The sequence below is a fragment of the Manis javanica genome, chromosome 10 (genome assembly GCF_040802235.1).
Source record: "Manis javanica isolate MJ-LG chromosome 10, MJ_LKY, whole genome shotgun sequence".
Taxonomy (NCBI): Eukaryota; Metazoa; Chordata; class Mammalia; order Pholidota; family Manidae; genus Manis; species Manis javanica.
Genome location: NC_133165.1, coordinates 100,517,598 through 100,530,975, shown reverse-complemented (window position 1 = coordinate 100,530,975; position 13,378 = coordinate 100,517,598). Strand labels below are relative to the sequence as shown.

The 13,378-nt window shown below is 36.9% G+C and overlaps 1 protein-coding gene across 2 annotated transcripts in view; it reads right to left on the bottom strand.

The window, feature by feature from the left end:
• Positions 1-13,350, bottom strand: part of UTP20 (UTP20 small subunit processome component) — a 93,818-nt gene extending 80,468 nt beyond the window's left edge. For both annotated transcript variants that reach the window (XM_073213694.1, XM_073213695.1), the window contains exons 1-11: positions 13,162-13,350; positions 12,156-12,236; positions 8,974-9,040; positions 8,722-8,854; positions 8,091-8,279; positions 4,873-4,954; positions 4,073-4,210; positions 3,483-3,638; positions 2,776-2,922; positions 2,556-2,690; positions 1,287-1,364 (exon numbers count right to left, since the gene is read on the bottom strand). In XM_073213694.1, the coding sequence (XP_073069795.1) occupies positions 1,287-1,364; positions 2,556-2,690; positions 2,776-2,922; positions 3,483-3,638; positions 4,073-4,210; positions 4,873-4,954; positions 8,091-8,279; positions 8,722-8,854; positions 8,974-9,040; positions 12,156-12,236; positions 13,162-13,206 (1,251 nt within the window). In that variant the 5' untranslated portion in view covers positions 13,207-13,350. The remainder of the gene's footprint in view (positions 1-1,286; positions 1,365-2,555; positions 2,691-2,775; positions 2,923-3,482; positions 3,639-4,072; positions 4,211-4,872; positions 4,955-8,090; positions 8,280-8,721; positions 8,855-8,973; positions 9,041-12,155; positions 12,237-13,161) is intronic.
• Between the last annotated feature and the right edge of the window lie 28 nt (positions 13,351-13,378).

Sequence of the window (13,378 nt, the reverse complement as noted above, 5' to 3'; positions counted from 1 at the left end):
AGAAAGGAAAAAAAAAAAATCATGGTGTTAAATAATCCGACATTATGTTACAACATTAATTCTGCCATGTGAAAAGCATTCTACAATGCTGTTGGAGGACAGGACTCACTGACCAGCTATTCAAAGAAAACAATTTCTAGCTTTTAAAGAATGGAGGCAATCAGTAACTTCAGGAAAAAAATGAAAAGGTACACAATAAAGAAATGTAATTATAAAATGCATTTTACATGAACTCAACCATAGTTGTGATATAACTCAACTGAGAAGATGGGTGATTTAGAAGAACCAGAACCCATCTACCACAGAAGTTTAAATGAGAACTAAAACTAAGGAATCAAGGAAAAGCAGTGTGTTCAGGTAATTAAAAACATAAAGTAAATAACAGAAAAAAATAGCTAAAACATCATAGATGTGGTTGCTCCTGGTAAGGAAAATGTAATTAAAAACATAGAGTAAATAACAGAAAAAAATAGCTAAACATCATAGATGTGGTGAGGAAAATGGTAGTGGAAATGAAGTGACTATCTTTTAGCCCTACTTACACTGAATACTCTGATTAAAAGTTGGGTTTTTTTAAAAAGACCAAAGGGAACAGAGGAGAAGGAAAAGACCTGGTTGCTAAGAAAACCAGAGCAAGATAAAGGGCCCACACTGGGCAAGGGGGAAGAGAGCTGGGACACATACAAAGGGGGTGTCTTTGAGGCAAATGAGCATATATATTACTAAAGACTAAAGGGAAAAAGGGAGAACAGACACAGAGGCAGGTTTCCATGAGGTATATTATATGGTTACCAGTTATAAGCAGCAGCAAATGCTTGACAGGTGAGTGAGGGAAAAGGGATAACATAAACTAAGGATTTGATAAGAAAAATTTCTACTTCATAATAGCAGGTTATCTATTTTATAGTAATGAAATGAATTTGCAACCTTCCTGCAATGCAAAATGTTTCAGAAACTATTTTCTATGCTTTGAATTCGCATAAAACTTTCTTAACCTCTCTTTTCAATTTTGCCACACGGTCCTCTAACTTCTAAAAGATCATTAAAACACAAGCTGGTTACCTAATCATTTTAAATGCCATAGCATATACAAGAAGGTTTTGTTTGTAGCCTGTCACTGGAATACAACTGCTTTAAGGAGTATGCAGATTAAAATCAAAAAATATTTATTCTGTTACTGTCCAAATAAAAAAAAACCTAACAAACGATAGCATTTTAAACTTGATTATTTATCATGACAGATTCAAAACAAAGCAAAACAAATTTCAAACTAGTGTCTTGTTTACCTGCTCAAACTGCTTCATAGCAAACATGACTTCGGAAAAATCCAAAATTAAACGTCTTTCAAATCTGCTCTCAAAAATCTGTGGACCACAGATAAAAATGCTAATTTAAGTATACAGAGATTACTTTCCCCATTCCTCAAAAACAACATCCAAAAACCTTCAAGGTCCTCTTAACTTGCACACAAGAAGTAGCGGGAAGCTTGATACAAGTTAATACAGTCACAGGAGGCAAAAACAACTCGATTGCTGAATTTGCCATCATGCGGGGGGAACACACCTAGGTGCGAGATACAGGCATAGAACCCTCCTCCTTGGAAAAGCAGCTAGAGGAAGGGAATGGTGGGTGCACTTCAACAGTATTCTGCCCAAATGCTCAGCCTTCTCCAGGGGAATGTATACAGATGTGAAGGGTACTGAGCTTCCAGTCATTACACAGGGCTCTGCAAAAGAGCTGCTCAGTTCTTTCCCAGCTAGAGAATTACCAGGGCAAGCAGCACTATATTATACCTTTCTCTTATGTTTTATACTGCTATACTATGTGAAGTAAGGAATAACTTAACAGGTATTTCTATTTTCGATATGACTTCTCTACAATCCATCTTCTAAACTCACTACAAGGCAAATCTCAACAAATCATTACCTTGCTTAAAATATTTCCAGAGCCTTCCATTACCTGTAGGTTAAAACCTAACCTAACTTTTCAAAGCCAAGCAGACCCTTGTTGATGTACATCACACTTCCTTACATATCCATCTGCCTAGATGGCATACTTTTTTTTAAACACATCTTCTCCTGGCATTTCTAACCCATTTTCTGACTGGCAGACTGCTTTATAACCTTCAAGAATTATCCCAAATATAAGTCCTTTGAAAAGCATTCCTTATTCCTCACCCCCAAGCAGAGTTGTTATGTTTCAAAATGATGCCAATAGATTAGTTCAACAGATTTTAACTACGCATTCCCAGGGCCCCACTTCCTTAGCAATCAAAATCACAGGTATCATTCTGTCCACCCTGCAATACCTAGTCCATATCCAGCACATAGTAAGCTTTCCATGTGTGTTGAGCATTTGCTGAATATTTTTACTTTAGCACACTTTGTTTTATTTCCTTTATAGCATGTAATTAACATCTCCTTAACAAGATTATAAAGTCCCTGAAGACACAGCCTGTGCCATACTTCACTTGTATTCCCCGGGAGGCTTACTCCATGCTAAACATCTTATTAACAGCTGAATTAATTACCTTTTCTATGGTTCAAGTAAATTACCTTTTCTATGGTTTCTTTGATAAGAATCTCTGGCAAGGAAACATTTTCACCTAGGAGCAAAGCAGAAATTACATCCAAGAGGGTCTCCTGGCAAGATGTGGAGAGATTGGCTATTTGTAATGTTTGAGAGAATATCTATAAAGGAAAAGAAAAAACAACACACACTTAGTAATACGCTTTTTAATGAGCAGACTCTAAGCAAATTAAATTGGGAACCCACCTTACAAACATCAGTAGGTTTGGTTATCTTAGATCCACTTCCATGTTTCACAAGTATCAAATATGTTTCTAACAATCTCTTTATCTGTTCAGAACTTTCACCACAGTTAACTTTGGTTACTTTTGCATGTAGATCCAGGAGTGACTCCTGAAAATGAAAAATTTAACAGAGGGAATAACTATAAAATATAAACTCATCTCTTAATCCAATAGTGAAAATATTGTGTGAAGCAGTTCAAATTTTCATTCTCTTGCTTTGAAAGATAAAGACACATTTCCTGGGAGTCACTAAGTATAACAACTGCTACATTTCTGAGTGCACAGTTGTTAAGTTTTTTATAATTATTTCTTTACAATTCTCACAGCAACCATGAGGTAAGGAATATTACTACCCCACCTCCCAGATGAAAAAACTAGGGAAGACAGATTTAAGTAACTTTCCCAAGTCACACTAGCCAGAAGTGACAAAGCCAAGATTTAAACAGAAGTATTCTGACTCCAAAGCCTGCACTCTTAAAAACTGTGCTCTACTGAATCACATAAGAATAGTCAGGGGGTGGAGGGAGGGAAATGCCTAATGTGTGTGTAAAAGTATAAAGACAACAATTATAAAACACAATTTCCAGGAGAGGTCTGTTAATCTCAAACAAAGAGTAATCAACTCTTGGACTTATTATTATGCACAAATTCTTAAAAATTAGAACTCACTTGCAAACATTCAAAAAATGTACCAAAATGTTCCTTGTAGATGTAGAATGCAGTGGATTTGACCATGCTTTTGAATGCTTCTCCAACTAAAATCCACGGTAGTTGAGTTTCTGTTTCAGTAACTGGTCCTAGCTTTTGCAAAATCAGCTTCACTGCCTGTGGGAACCCAAGAATCATGAAAATGAGCATGTACACTCTTATTTTTAAGTACTGCATATTTCCTACTCTGATTAAGCTATATTAGAATCTGATCTGGAACAATCAAGGATATGGCAGCTTTCCTGGTTAACTAAGGGTCTCAAAAAGATGAAGAATTTTATTAGATAGTTCCCCACTCCCCACCACCCTTGCTCACTAATCAATTTATGGTACCTTCTAGGATCCAAGATGAAGAGAGCAATGATTTTGTAGGTAAAAATACCTAATTAGAGCCTTCATCAGGTGAGCATTATTATTAAAGCCCTTATGTTCCCTATTTAGTGCTTTCTATTTCTCCTAGGCTATTCTCTTTCCACATTCTCTGCATATATCTTATCTATCTTCTTTTAATCCCTTTCACACAGACTCAAAGTATCCTCTTGGTTACTTACCTTCCCTGTACAGGAGTGAAACATATTTCTAACTCCTTTGCACATTTCAAAGAGCAATTGTCCAACTCCTTCTACTTTTTCTGGATGTTCACCAAGATCAAGAAACATTAAATTGAAAAGTGCATTTTTATCAGAAACCTAAAACACAAAATGCAAATGGAAAATTCTAGTTACAACAAAAACATATCCAAATTTAAAATATTTGTTATTTTACAGATTAGTATTTAAATGTAATTAGGACAAAATAATAAAAGGAAGAGACACTTGTAAGGATTTCAAACTACTGTAATAGTATACTATTACTTATGATGTTACATGAAAAATTAATTCAACGGCATTATCAAGAAAAAAGATATAACATTCTCTTTTCTAAAGTAAATCATATATTTTATTAGTACAAAAGAAATTTAAAGAAAGTTTTTTTGTTGTAATCTAAAAACCCTCTAAGATTTACTATGGAAACCAACAAAAGAACACTATGCAATCAGTTCCTTCCAGGAAATTTTAAAAAATTCCTGCCAATCTCACTGCTCATATATCTCAATTGACTTGAATTAGAGGGCACTTTTGATATAAACACCCTGAAAGCTACCTAAGACCTAAATAACAATAGAAGAGCAATCCAAATTATTCCACATTAGTGAGCAAAGAAACCTTACGGTGAGATGATCTCTAAATAGTAAAAGGTTTCTTTTTATATAAAACAGTAGTCCATAATAGCCACATCATAAAAGATATATGCTTCTGTTCATCAGATTCTTGAGGGTGAAAGAGCAATAAACATAAAATATCAGACTAACCTTTCTCATCAAAAAAGTAAAGCTTTCAGCAGCAAAATTTCTTATATGTAGTTTTTTATGAGCCAGGAGTGTACTATACATGCTATATAAAATAAGACGAGAAAATAAGACATGTTTAATTAATCATAATTTTAATAAATATGTACCACGTTTACTATATGTCCTACACTGTGCTACATATGCAAGGAATACACTAACTATGTAAAATAAGTAGTTTAAATTTTCATTCAATTAGGATGACAGATGACTGAAGGTCATAGACAATAAGAATCCTAGGACTGGTGGTGTTGGCCTTATAGGAAAGACTCCATGAAAAGCTGAAACTTGTAATAAGCCCTGAAGAACAGGAAGAATTCAGGTGGGTACTGGAGTGCATATTACTAGAGATAAAAGTAAAAGCAAAGATGGGGTAGGTAAGTGACCATGGGCAAGAGACAACAAGGAGGCTGTTCCCTTTAAATGAGGAACGCTGATGTGGTTGGCAGGAGAGCTGCAGATAAACTAAACAGGTGGCTCTGAACACCAGGTAGAGGTGTCTGGACCTCACTTATATTTATGGAGGCACTTACTCTGTTACTCCACCTAATCAGCACAAGTCCACGGGGTAGGTTCTATTGTCCCAAATATTAAAAAAAATGAAATTGAGGAAGAAAGGCCAAGCAAACCTGTCCAAGGTCATATAGCCATGTAGCTATAACTAAATAATTACTTGCATAATCACACTGTCTAAATTGGACTCCCTAAGGACAAGAGAGCTCAGAATGCATCTCTGCTATTTTAGCTGTATCCCTAGTACCTAACAGTTCCTGGTTCACAGCAGGTACTAATCAGAATTGACTATCCAAAATAGGTATTCACAGAAAGATCAATTTGGCAGTAGTGTACAGGATGGAATAAAAAAGGAAAGAAGAGGCTGGCAGTCCAACTAGAAAGCTGCTTCTACAAGCATGTGTGAACAAGAGCATGTAAGAGGCTGGGGTAGAGAAAAATAGCAAAGGATAGATCTAAAAGATATTTCGAAAGTCTTTGCAATGGAACCAAAGACCTTACAGTGTCCATAGGACAATATATGATTTGCTACCATGTCTGTGACATCACCTAATCTCTCTGTTTATACATGCTGCTCCACCACCTAAGACCCCTTGATGTTCTTTGCACACACCAGGCATTCACTCAAGACGTTCTCCCCTTGCTAAACTGTCAACTTGGCAGGAAAAGGGATTTTTATCTGTTTTATTTGTGATTGTACTTCAAGTGCCTTGCACACAGTATTCAGTGAATGCATGAATAACAAACCAAGAGGATTTGTATTCCTTAAAGACAACTGGGTCAAAAATGCCTCTAAGGTACCAAGGAAGGTGATGAGAAGAATAAGAATATCACTATTAGAAACTGGGCAAACAGGGCCTGGCATAGAGTACACGCTTACTGAACACATGAACGAAGGAAAGGGTTGGCTTGAATGAGAATTTGCTGATTCTGGTTTCAGTAATACTGAAATGAAAACATTCATGCTGTTGATGATGTCATACAGCAAATAAATTTAGAACTAGAGAGCCTGACTTAGGAGTTATGAAAGTAAGAGCAGAAATCATGAAACCAAGCGAGGCATGCAATAACCCCTGTCATCCGCAATTTTGCTTTCTGTGGTTTCAGTTCTCTGTGGTCAGCTGCAAGCAGAAGGAGTAGATCCTCCTTCTCATGAAGCATCAGAAGGTTTGTAGTAGCCTAACACTCCATCACACTGCCTACGTCACTCACCTTACTTCATCTCCTCATGCAGGCATTTTATCACCTCACATCATTACAAGCAGGGTGAGTATACTACAATATATTTTGAAAAAATACTGATCACTTACACTTAAAAAAAAAGGTATTGTTCTGTTTTATAATTGGTTATTATTGTTATTAATCTCTTATTGTGCCTAACTTATATACTTTATTGTTGGTATGCACCTATAGGAAAAACAGGAAATATAGGATTCTGTACTATCCACGATTTCAAGCATCCCCTGAGGATAAGGGGGGATACTATATGGCCCTCAAGATCATGCCTGCGTTTTAATGAAGAAATCTTGGTTTCTAATACATTTTGCCAAAAGTTTTATAGAGAGCTAGTGAAGGCTAGCAATATATTCCTTTCTCATTCTTTGTTCAAAGGAAGTAGGGTGAAGGAGGTGGTACAAAAACAAAATCTACAGTCCTATCCCATACTCACACCTATATGGAAGGAGGTGGGTAACCTTACATATTCTTGTGGCAATTAAAGCATACATAAATAATCAGGACACTAAGTGAATAATCCTATCAAGACCCAGGTTGAAATAGATTATAAATATCTTTCCCTTAGTTTAAATAAAAAGCTACTATATAATCCATTCTCTTTCCCTGTCCACATTTGCTCACAAATACTCAGTGTCTCTTTTGGCTTGAGAAAATGCAGGTATTTAAGACCAGGTTCTTGAAGAGTTTACAGGTTTATAGAAGACACTGTGACATTATGAACTAATTATAATACAAGTTATAAAAAAATTAGTGATACAGAATGCCAGAGGAGTTTAGAGTACAAAACTTTCATTTTATGAATTATTTGTGGAGGTTATAGAATTCAAGCCAGGGTTTGCTGGCAGTGGGTATGATTTCAGTATCTGGAGATAAGAGGTGGTCAGGTCAATGCAGACTTGTGGAAGAGACTATAGAGCATGCTGACTAAAGAACCAACTTTGTGTAACAATTAGACATTGAGTTGGAAAGGTAGTCTGCAGTCAGACAGAGGCCAAAGATAAGACAATTAAAAACAACGTTAAGAGTCAGGCAGTTATGTCAGTAGCTATGCATGAAAGGTGTTATGCATGTCTTAACTAAATAAAGGTGGGAGTCAGAAATCCTGGTTGTCAGTATCGATAAAGACTGCCCTTGACCAAAAAATAAAAACTTAACAAAACATAATACCAGGGTATTTTCAGAGGCAATCCTAAATATTCAACATGTATATATTGCTTTTGTTCTCAGAACTGATGCAGATGGGGAACAGCATTAGTAGTGAAAAGGCATGAGAAATCTTTCATAGACGATGGGAATGTTCTTGAAATGCATTGTGGTGACTTTATACAGCTTTATAAGTTTACTAAACAGCATTTAATTGTAAGTAAAATGAAGAACTATTTAAAAGCAAAAGCAAAAGCAAACAGCCCATATTAGAGAGAAAAGAGAGTCACCTGTATATACTGGACATGTCCTTCACCATCCGTCTCCACAGGTACTTGTAAAGATATGACAATGAGGTGAAAGCCCATTCTAACAGCTCTGTGTCCTTGGTCTCCAGGATGGCGGTGATAGTCAGGAAAAAATCCTGAAAATGTGGATAGAAGTCTGTCTGCAGATCTCGTGCCAACTGTACAACCAAACTGGATTAAAAATAAGTACAAGTAATTGATTCTAATACATGTAGATAAAAAACAAAGACTAAAAATCCTTTTCACGAAACACAGTGGATGACCTGTGATGACAGGATTAATTCTTCCAAACCAAGTCTTCAAAGAGGTTTAAGATTTTTCACATTTTAAGACTTCAGTAAGAAATCAGGGTAGGGAAAGAAGGTGCATTCCATCACAAGTTATGGCCAATCATTCTTAGAGTGTCAAGAAAAGGTGGGGTTCTCTTAAAAGTATAAAAGGAAAGCAAAAAGGTATGTCCCTGAGATTCTGCTTTATGGTAATGCACTAGTACGATGATCTAACAGGTGAGATAAATACTGGTTTCTAAATTACAAACACGAGATCTAAGGCATATGTAGCTGTACAACACAATCTTTCTTAAAATTCAAATTTCTCTTAACATGCTACTTACTCTAAAAGGGGTTGATAGGCAAAACTATTCTTGATTTGCAGGTGAGTCTTCAAACTCAGAACTATCTCATTTTGATGATAGACCAACTGATTGAATGACTGGCATTTGTCAATAACTTCTTTGTAAAATGTCCCTGGATGAGAGAGAAAAAGAAAAAGAACAGGTTGTTTTTCAATCACACTATTATTTAGTTGTTTTTAAATATAAAGTGCAAATGATGGGTGAATAAAATAGAAACAAATTAGAAAATACCAAAGTGTTCTGTAAGGTTCAATTCTCTCCATTTCAGCAGACCCTCAAAAAAGTAGGTTTCAACTTCCTGCCAAGAGGAAAGCAGTCCATTAATCAGAGAACTCAAGGAAAAACCATTATCAAGGTAATTAAGAATAATGATATTTTAATGTCTTAAGGCAGTGACGATAGTCAAGAGTTTAAAATCTCCTTTTAGTTTTTTTTTTTATAAGGGCATTAACTAACATTTAAAAATGCAATTAGGTGTACAATCTGGGCAGATGATCAACAAAATAGTATTCTGTTGATTTGGTTGCAGCAAATAATTCTCTGAAACTATCTAAAGTCACAATAGGGAAAATTTTTTTGTTTTTTTACACTTTTAGGCCTATAAAACTGTGCTATTACAGTTCTTTTGTTCTGTTTTTTGGAAATACAGACTGCAACAATGTTATGGAGAAGTAATCTGGCATGTCTATTAAAATTAAAAACAAATATGCTCTTTGACCCAGCAATTCCCTTTTTAGAGATGTTTCTTATAAAACTTGCAAACATACAAGTATAAAGATGTTATTTGGCTTTATTGTACTAGGCAGAAAACATAAAACAGCCTGGATATCCCAACAATAGGAAAATGGTATAATTTATGGTATATACATACTACGGTATATTATGAGGTCATTAAAAAGTTATATACTTATTGAAATAGAACAATATTGATGATATACCGCCAAAGTGATAAAAGCAAGTTACACAGTGAAGTTTATGATAGGAACCAATTTTTTTAAAGACCTCTATAAACGTTTGCACATATTTGTATGAGAGAAAAGCATAGAAATCACATGTACACTAAATTGTCGATAAGTTTCCTTAGTAATAAAAGTCGTGAGGGGTGAGATAATGGGTTTTTCTAAGTTCACCAATATGTTGTTTAGCTTGTTAACACAGTATATATTACTTTGCACTTTGAAAGATAAAACCAATAAATGATCATTCATGTGTATGTGTGTGTATGCACAACGTGTGTATGGAGAGAGTACAAATATACAAGCACACATACAAATAGCATGCCAAATATTCTACAATCTCAGAAAAAGTAAACACTTAAATTGTGGTTTTAACAAATTAAAATGAAAATAAAATAGGCAGAATAGAGAGAAAGAGAATTCTATGGTTTTGTTCTATCTCTTAAGGCAGAAGGCAGATACACCTAACAGTTTAAAACCTAAATGTAGTTCCAACTCTAGCACAGTGACTGGCACATGTCAGCCATTTGTCATAGACTATGTCCCTATCCCACTGCAATGTGACTTGTAGCCCTTACCACAAAGAAATGTAGTCTATTTCCCCACCCTTTGAATCTGGCCTGGTCTTGTGACTTGCTTTGACCAATAATGTACAACAGCAGTCATCCTGCAACTGCCAAATTTTGGCTTTAAGAAGCTTCTGCTTTTGCTCATTTGGAAAGATTTGGCCATCAGCTTAGGCTAGCTTACTGAAGAATAGAGACCATTAGGGCAAGCAAGCCCAGCAAGCACCAGTCAATAGTCAGACACGGGATTACGGACCACCCAGTCCAGGATCCTATCCTAGGCTCTCTTCTCTGTTAATTTAACATTCTACCCTTTAGTCTTTTCATCCTCTCCTGTGGCTAAAACTACAAACCATATAGTGAATAGTAAACCTGTAATTCCACCTCTGAAGTCACCTGTATTCCTCCAGATCCATGTATCTAATGTCTTTTGGACACCATCAGTCAGATGGCTACAGGTTTATCAGGCTCAACAAGCCCCAAACAAAACCAACCTTATGCTCCTCTTCCTATAAATCTATCTTGGTAAGTGACATCCTCAACCACCTATTTGTTGGAGCCAACACCTTAAGTCTATTCCCTTCCTCCCTGCATACCCAGCAGGTCATAAGTCTTATCCATCCTACTTCTTTAGTATCTCTGGAACCCTTCTCTTCTCTCCATCTTGACTGCTATCACAACCGTTTCTTACTTAGATAACTACCAAATTCTTATAACTGGTTGCCTTGACTCTAGTCTTGCTCTTTCCTCCGTATTAAAGCCAGAGAGATCTAAAATTCAAACCTGATCATGTTACTCACTCCCCTGCCTTCCAATCCTAGAATGACATCCATAGCTTCAGGGTACCATCCACACTCAGCTTAACATATGAAGCCCCTTATGATCCTTGGCTCTCTCTTCAGCTGTGTCTCTCAGTAGCTACCGTGTTCCCCAGTCCTAGTCACCATCAACACACACAAACACCCTACAGACAATTATAACCGCAATGAAATTGCTTTGCAATTTTTTAAGTGTGACATTCATTATTTAGCCTCTGTTCCTTTATACAGACTTCTCCCTCAGCCTGAAACAGCCTTTTCTATCCTCTTTGCCAGGCTGAATCTTATCCAACAACAAGCCCCAATTTGGGTATCACCTAGTCTACATTACCTTTTCTGACACCCCACCCTACACCTCCAAAGAATTCAGGTTAGTCCCTTCACTATGAGTTTTCCCAAAGCATTAAATGCTTATCTAGATAACATCATTTAACACACTGGAGACAAAGCATTCAAAGGGATCTGACTAAAGACAAGTGAAGAATAATAGTAAGAACTGAGGTTGAATCCCTAAATTAAAGTCATGTTATGTGGGGCCTTAAAGGGCTAGTAGAGAAACATGGACTCGCAGCAAAAAGCAAGATTTTAGGGTAGAGGTGTGACTGAGAGCACAATTAGAACCAGATACAATTATGTAGTTTAGCCCTTTTCCTTTTATGAAGGAGGAAACTAAGCCCCAGAAAAGTGAATTTCTTTAAAATTGTAGCTTCAGGGATACAGATCTGCAGCGGTGTTCAAAATGCACACAGAAAGGGAGAGGCTGGAATCACAGAAGCCACCTGAGTTTCAAGTCAACTGTCTAAAACAGTATCACCCAACAGAACTTTCTGCAAGGACAAATATTCCATTTCTGCACTTGTCCAATGCGGTAGCAATGAGCCACATATGACTACTGGTGACTTGAATTTTTAATTTACTTTAAATCTAATTTGCTATGTATGACTAGCACAGGTCTAATGTATTTCATGTTCATAAAGGAATGGCTTGAAAAACAATTCATTTCTACTAAGAGGACAGAGACTGATAAACCAACCATGAATACTTGAAGACTGGCCATTAAAATATTGTCTTACCTCATCATAGCTTGCAGTTCTATCAATCCGGTGAATAATATCAATATTCACATTCCCTAGTCGTTCAGCAAATGTAAGAAACTGTGGAGGGTAAGGGAGAGTGTATTTAACCTACACCATCATTTAATACTCATCACATCTTGAATACCTTTTGACTACTGTATAATAATCCTGCTATAATTTCCCTTGAAAGTAGAAAGTTTAAAGCTTCAATAAGACTCCTCATTTACTGTCTTTACAAATGGCAATGCTTTACTTACCATTTCAGACCTGTATTTTTCAATCATAAAACATGAACTTGAGTTTTGACACTAAAAGTAGAAATCACTAATGAATCGCAAAATTGTAAAAACAAACTGAAAGACATCATTGTAAACAAGTGCACTGCTACTATACGAAAATAATGAAATACTTCTATGAATATATTTGCATAAGTTTTGTTAATGACATTTCGAATAAAATTTCCATGCTCGATTACGGTGGACTCAGGTGAAAACTGACAATCTACTCGCTAGATCTATCGTTAGGTTTCACACCACGCTGAGGTAGGGCTAAATCATTACATCAGTAGTGTCTTTAAATGTACACAGACCTACGATTGTACAGTGACAAATTCTCAAAGGACAAGCAGAAAAAGTGGTGTCGTAGCTATTAGCTGGAAATCACCTCCCGCCGCACCCTCCTCCCCCTTTCGGTCTTTAAGTATAGAAGGGCAGTGGAGAACAGCTTCTAAGCAATTAGTCTGTAAATAATGAATTTAACTGTGGATCTAAAGGGAATTTCCAGGCAAGCTAGAACCTACAAATAATGTGCGCAATCTGCTGTCCAGACTTCGTTCCCCATCCCATCTTTACTACACCTGGAATCTCCCTCTTTTGCTAGAGCTTCTAGGCCAGTAAACTCAAGCTCGGCCCGTAACACCGAAGCTCTGGGAGTCACTCTCATTGTTGGACCACGGCCGAGGCAGCAAGGACCCATGGTGCCCGGCCCAAGATCTCTCGCTCACCCGGTGCGTGTTCTTGGTCTTGTGGGAAACGGGCTTTGTCTTCATGGCTGCAAAGGGGCAGCGGCCCAAGAGGACCCAGGAGAGCGTCCAAGGTACGCAACCGACGGTAAGGAGGGGAAATATGCACTCCGGGATTCCCAAGTGTTCAGAATCCTTATCACGTGCAGCTTGAGACCCTGGGCGCCGCCATATTGGAGGCGGGGAGCAGCCTGAACGG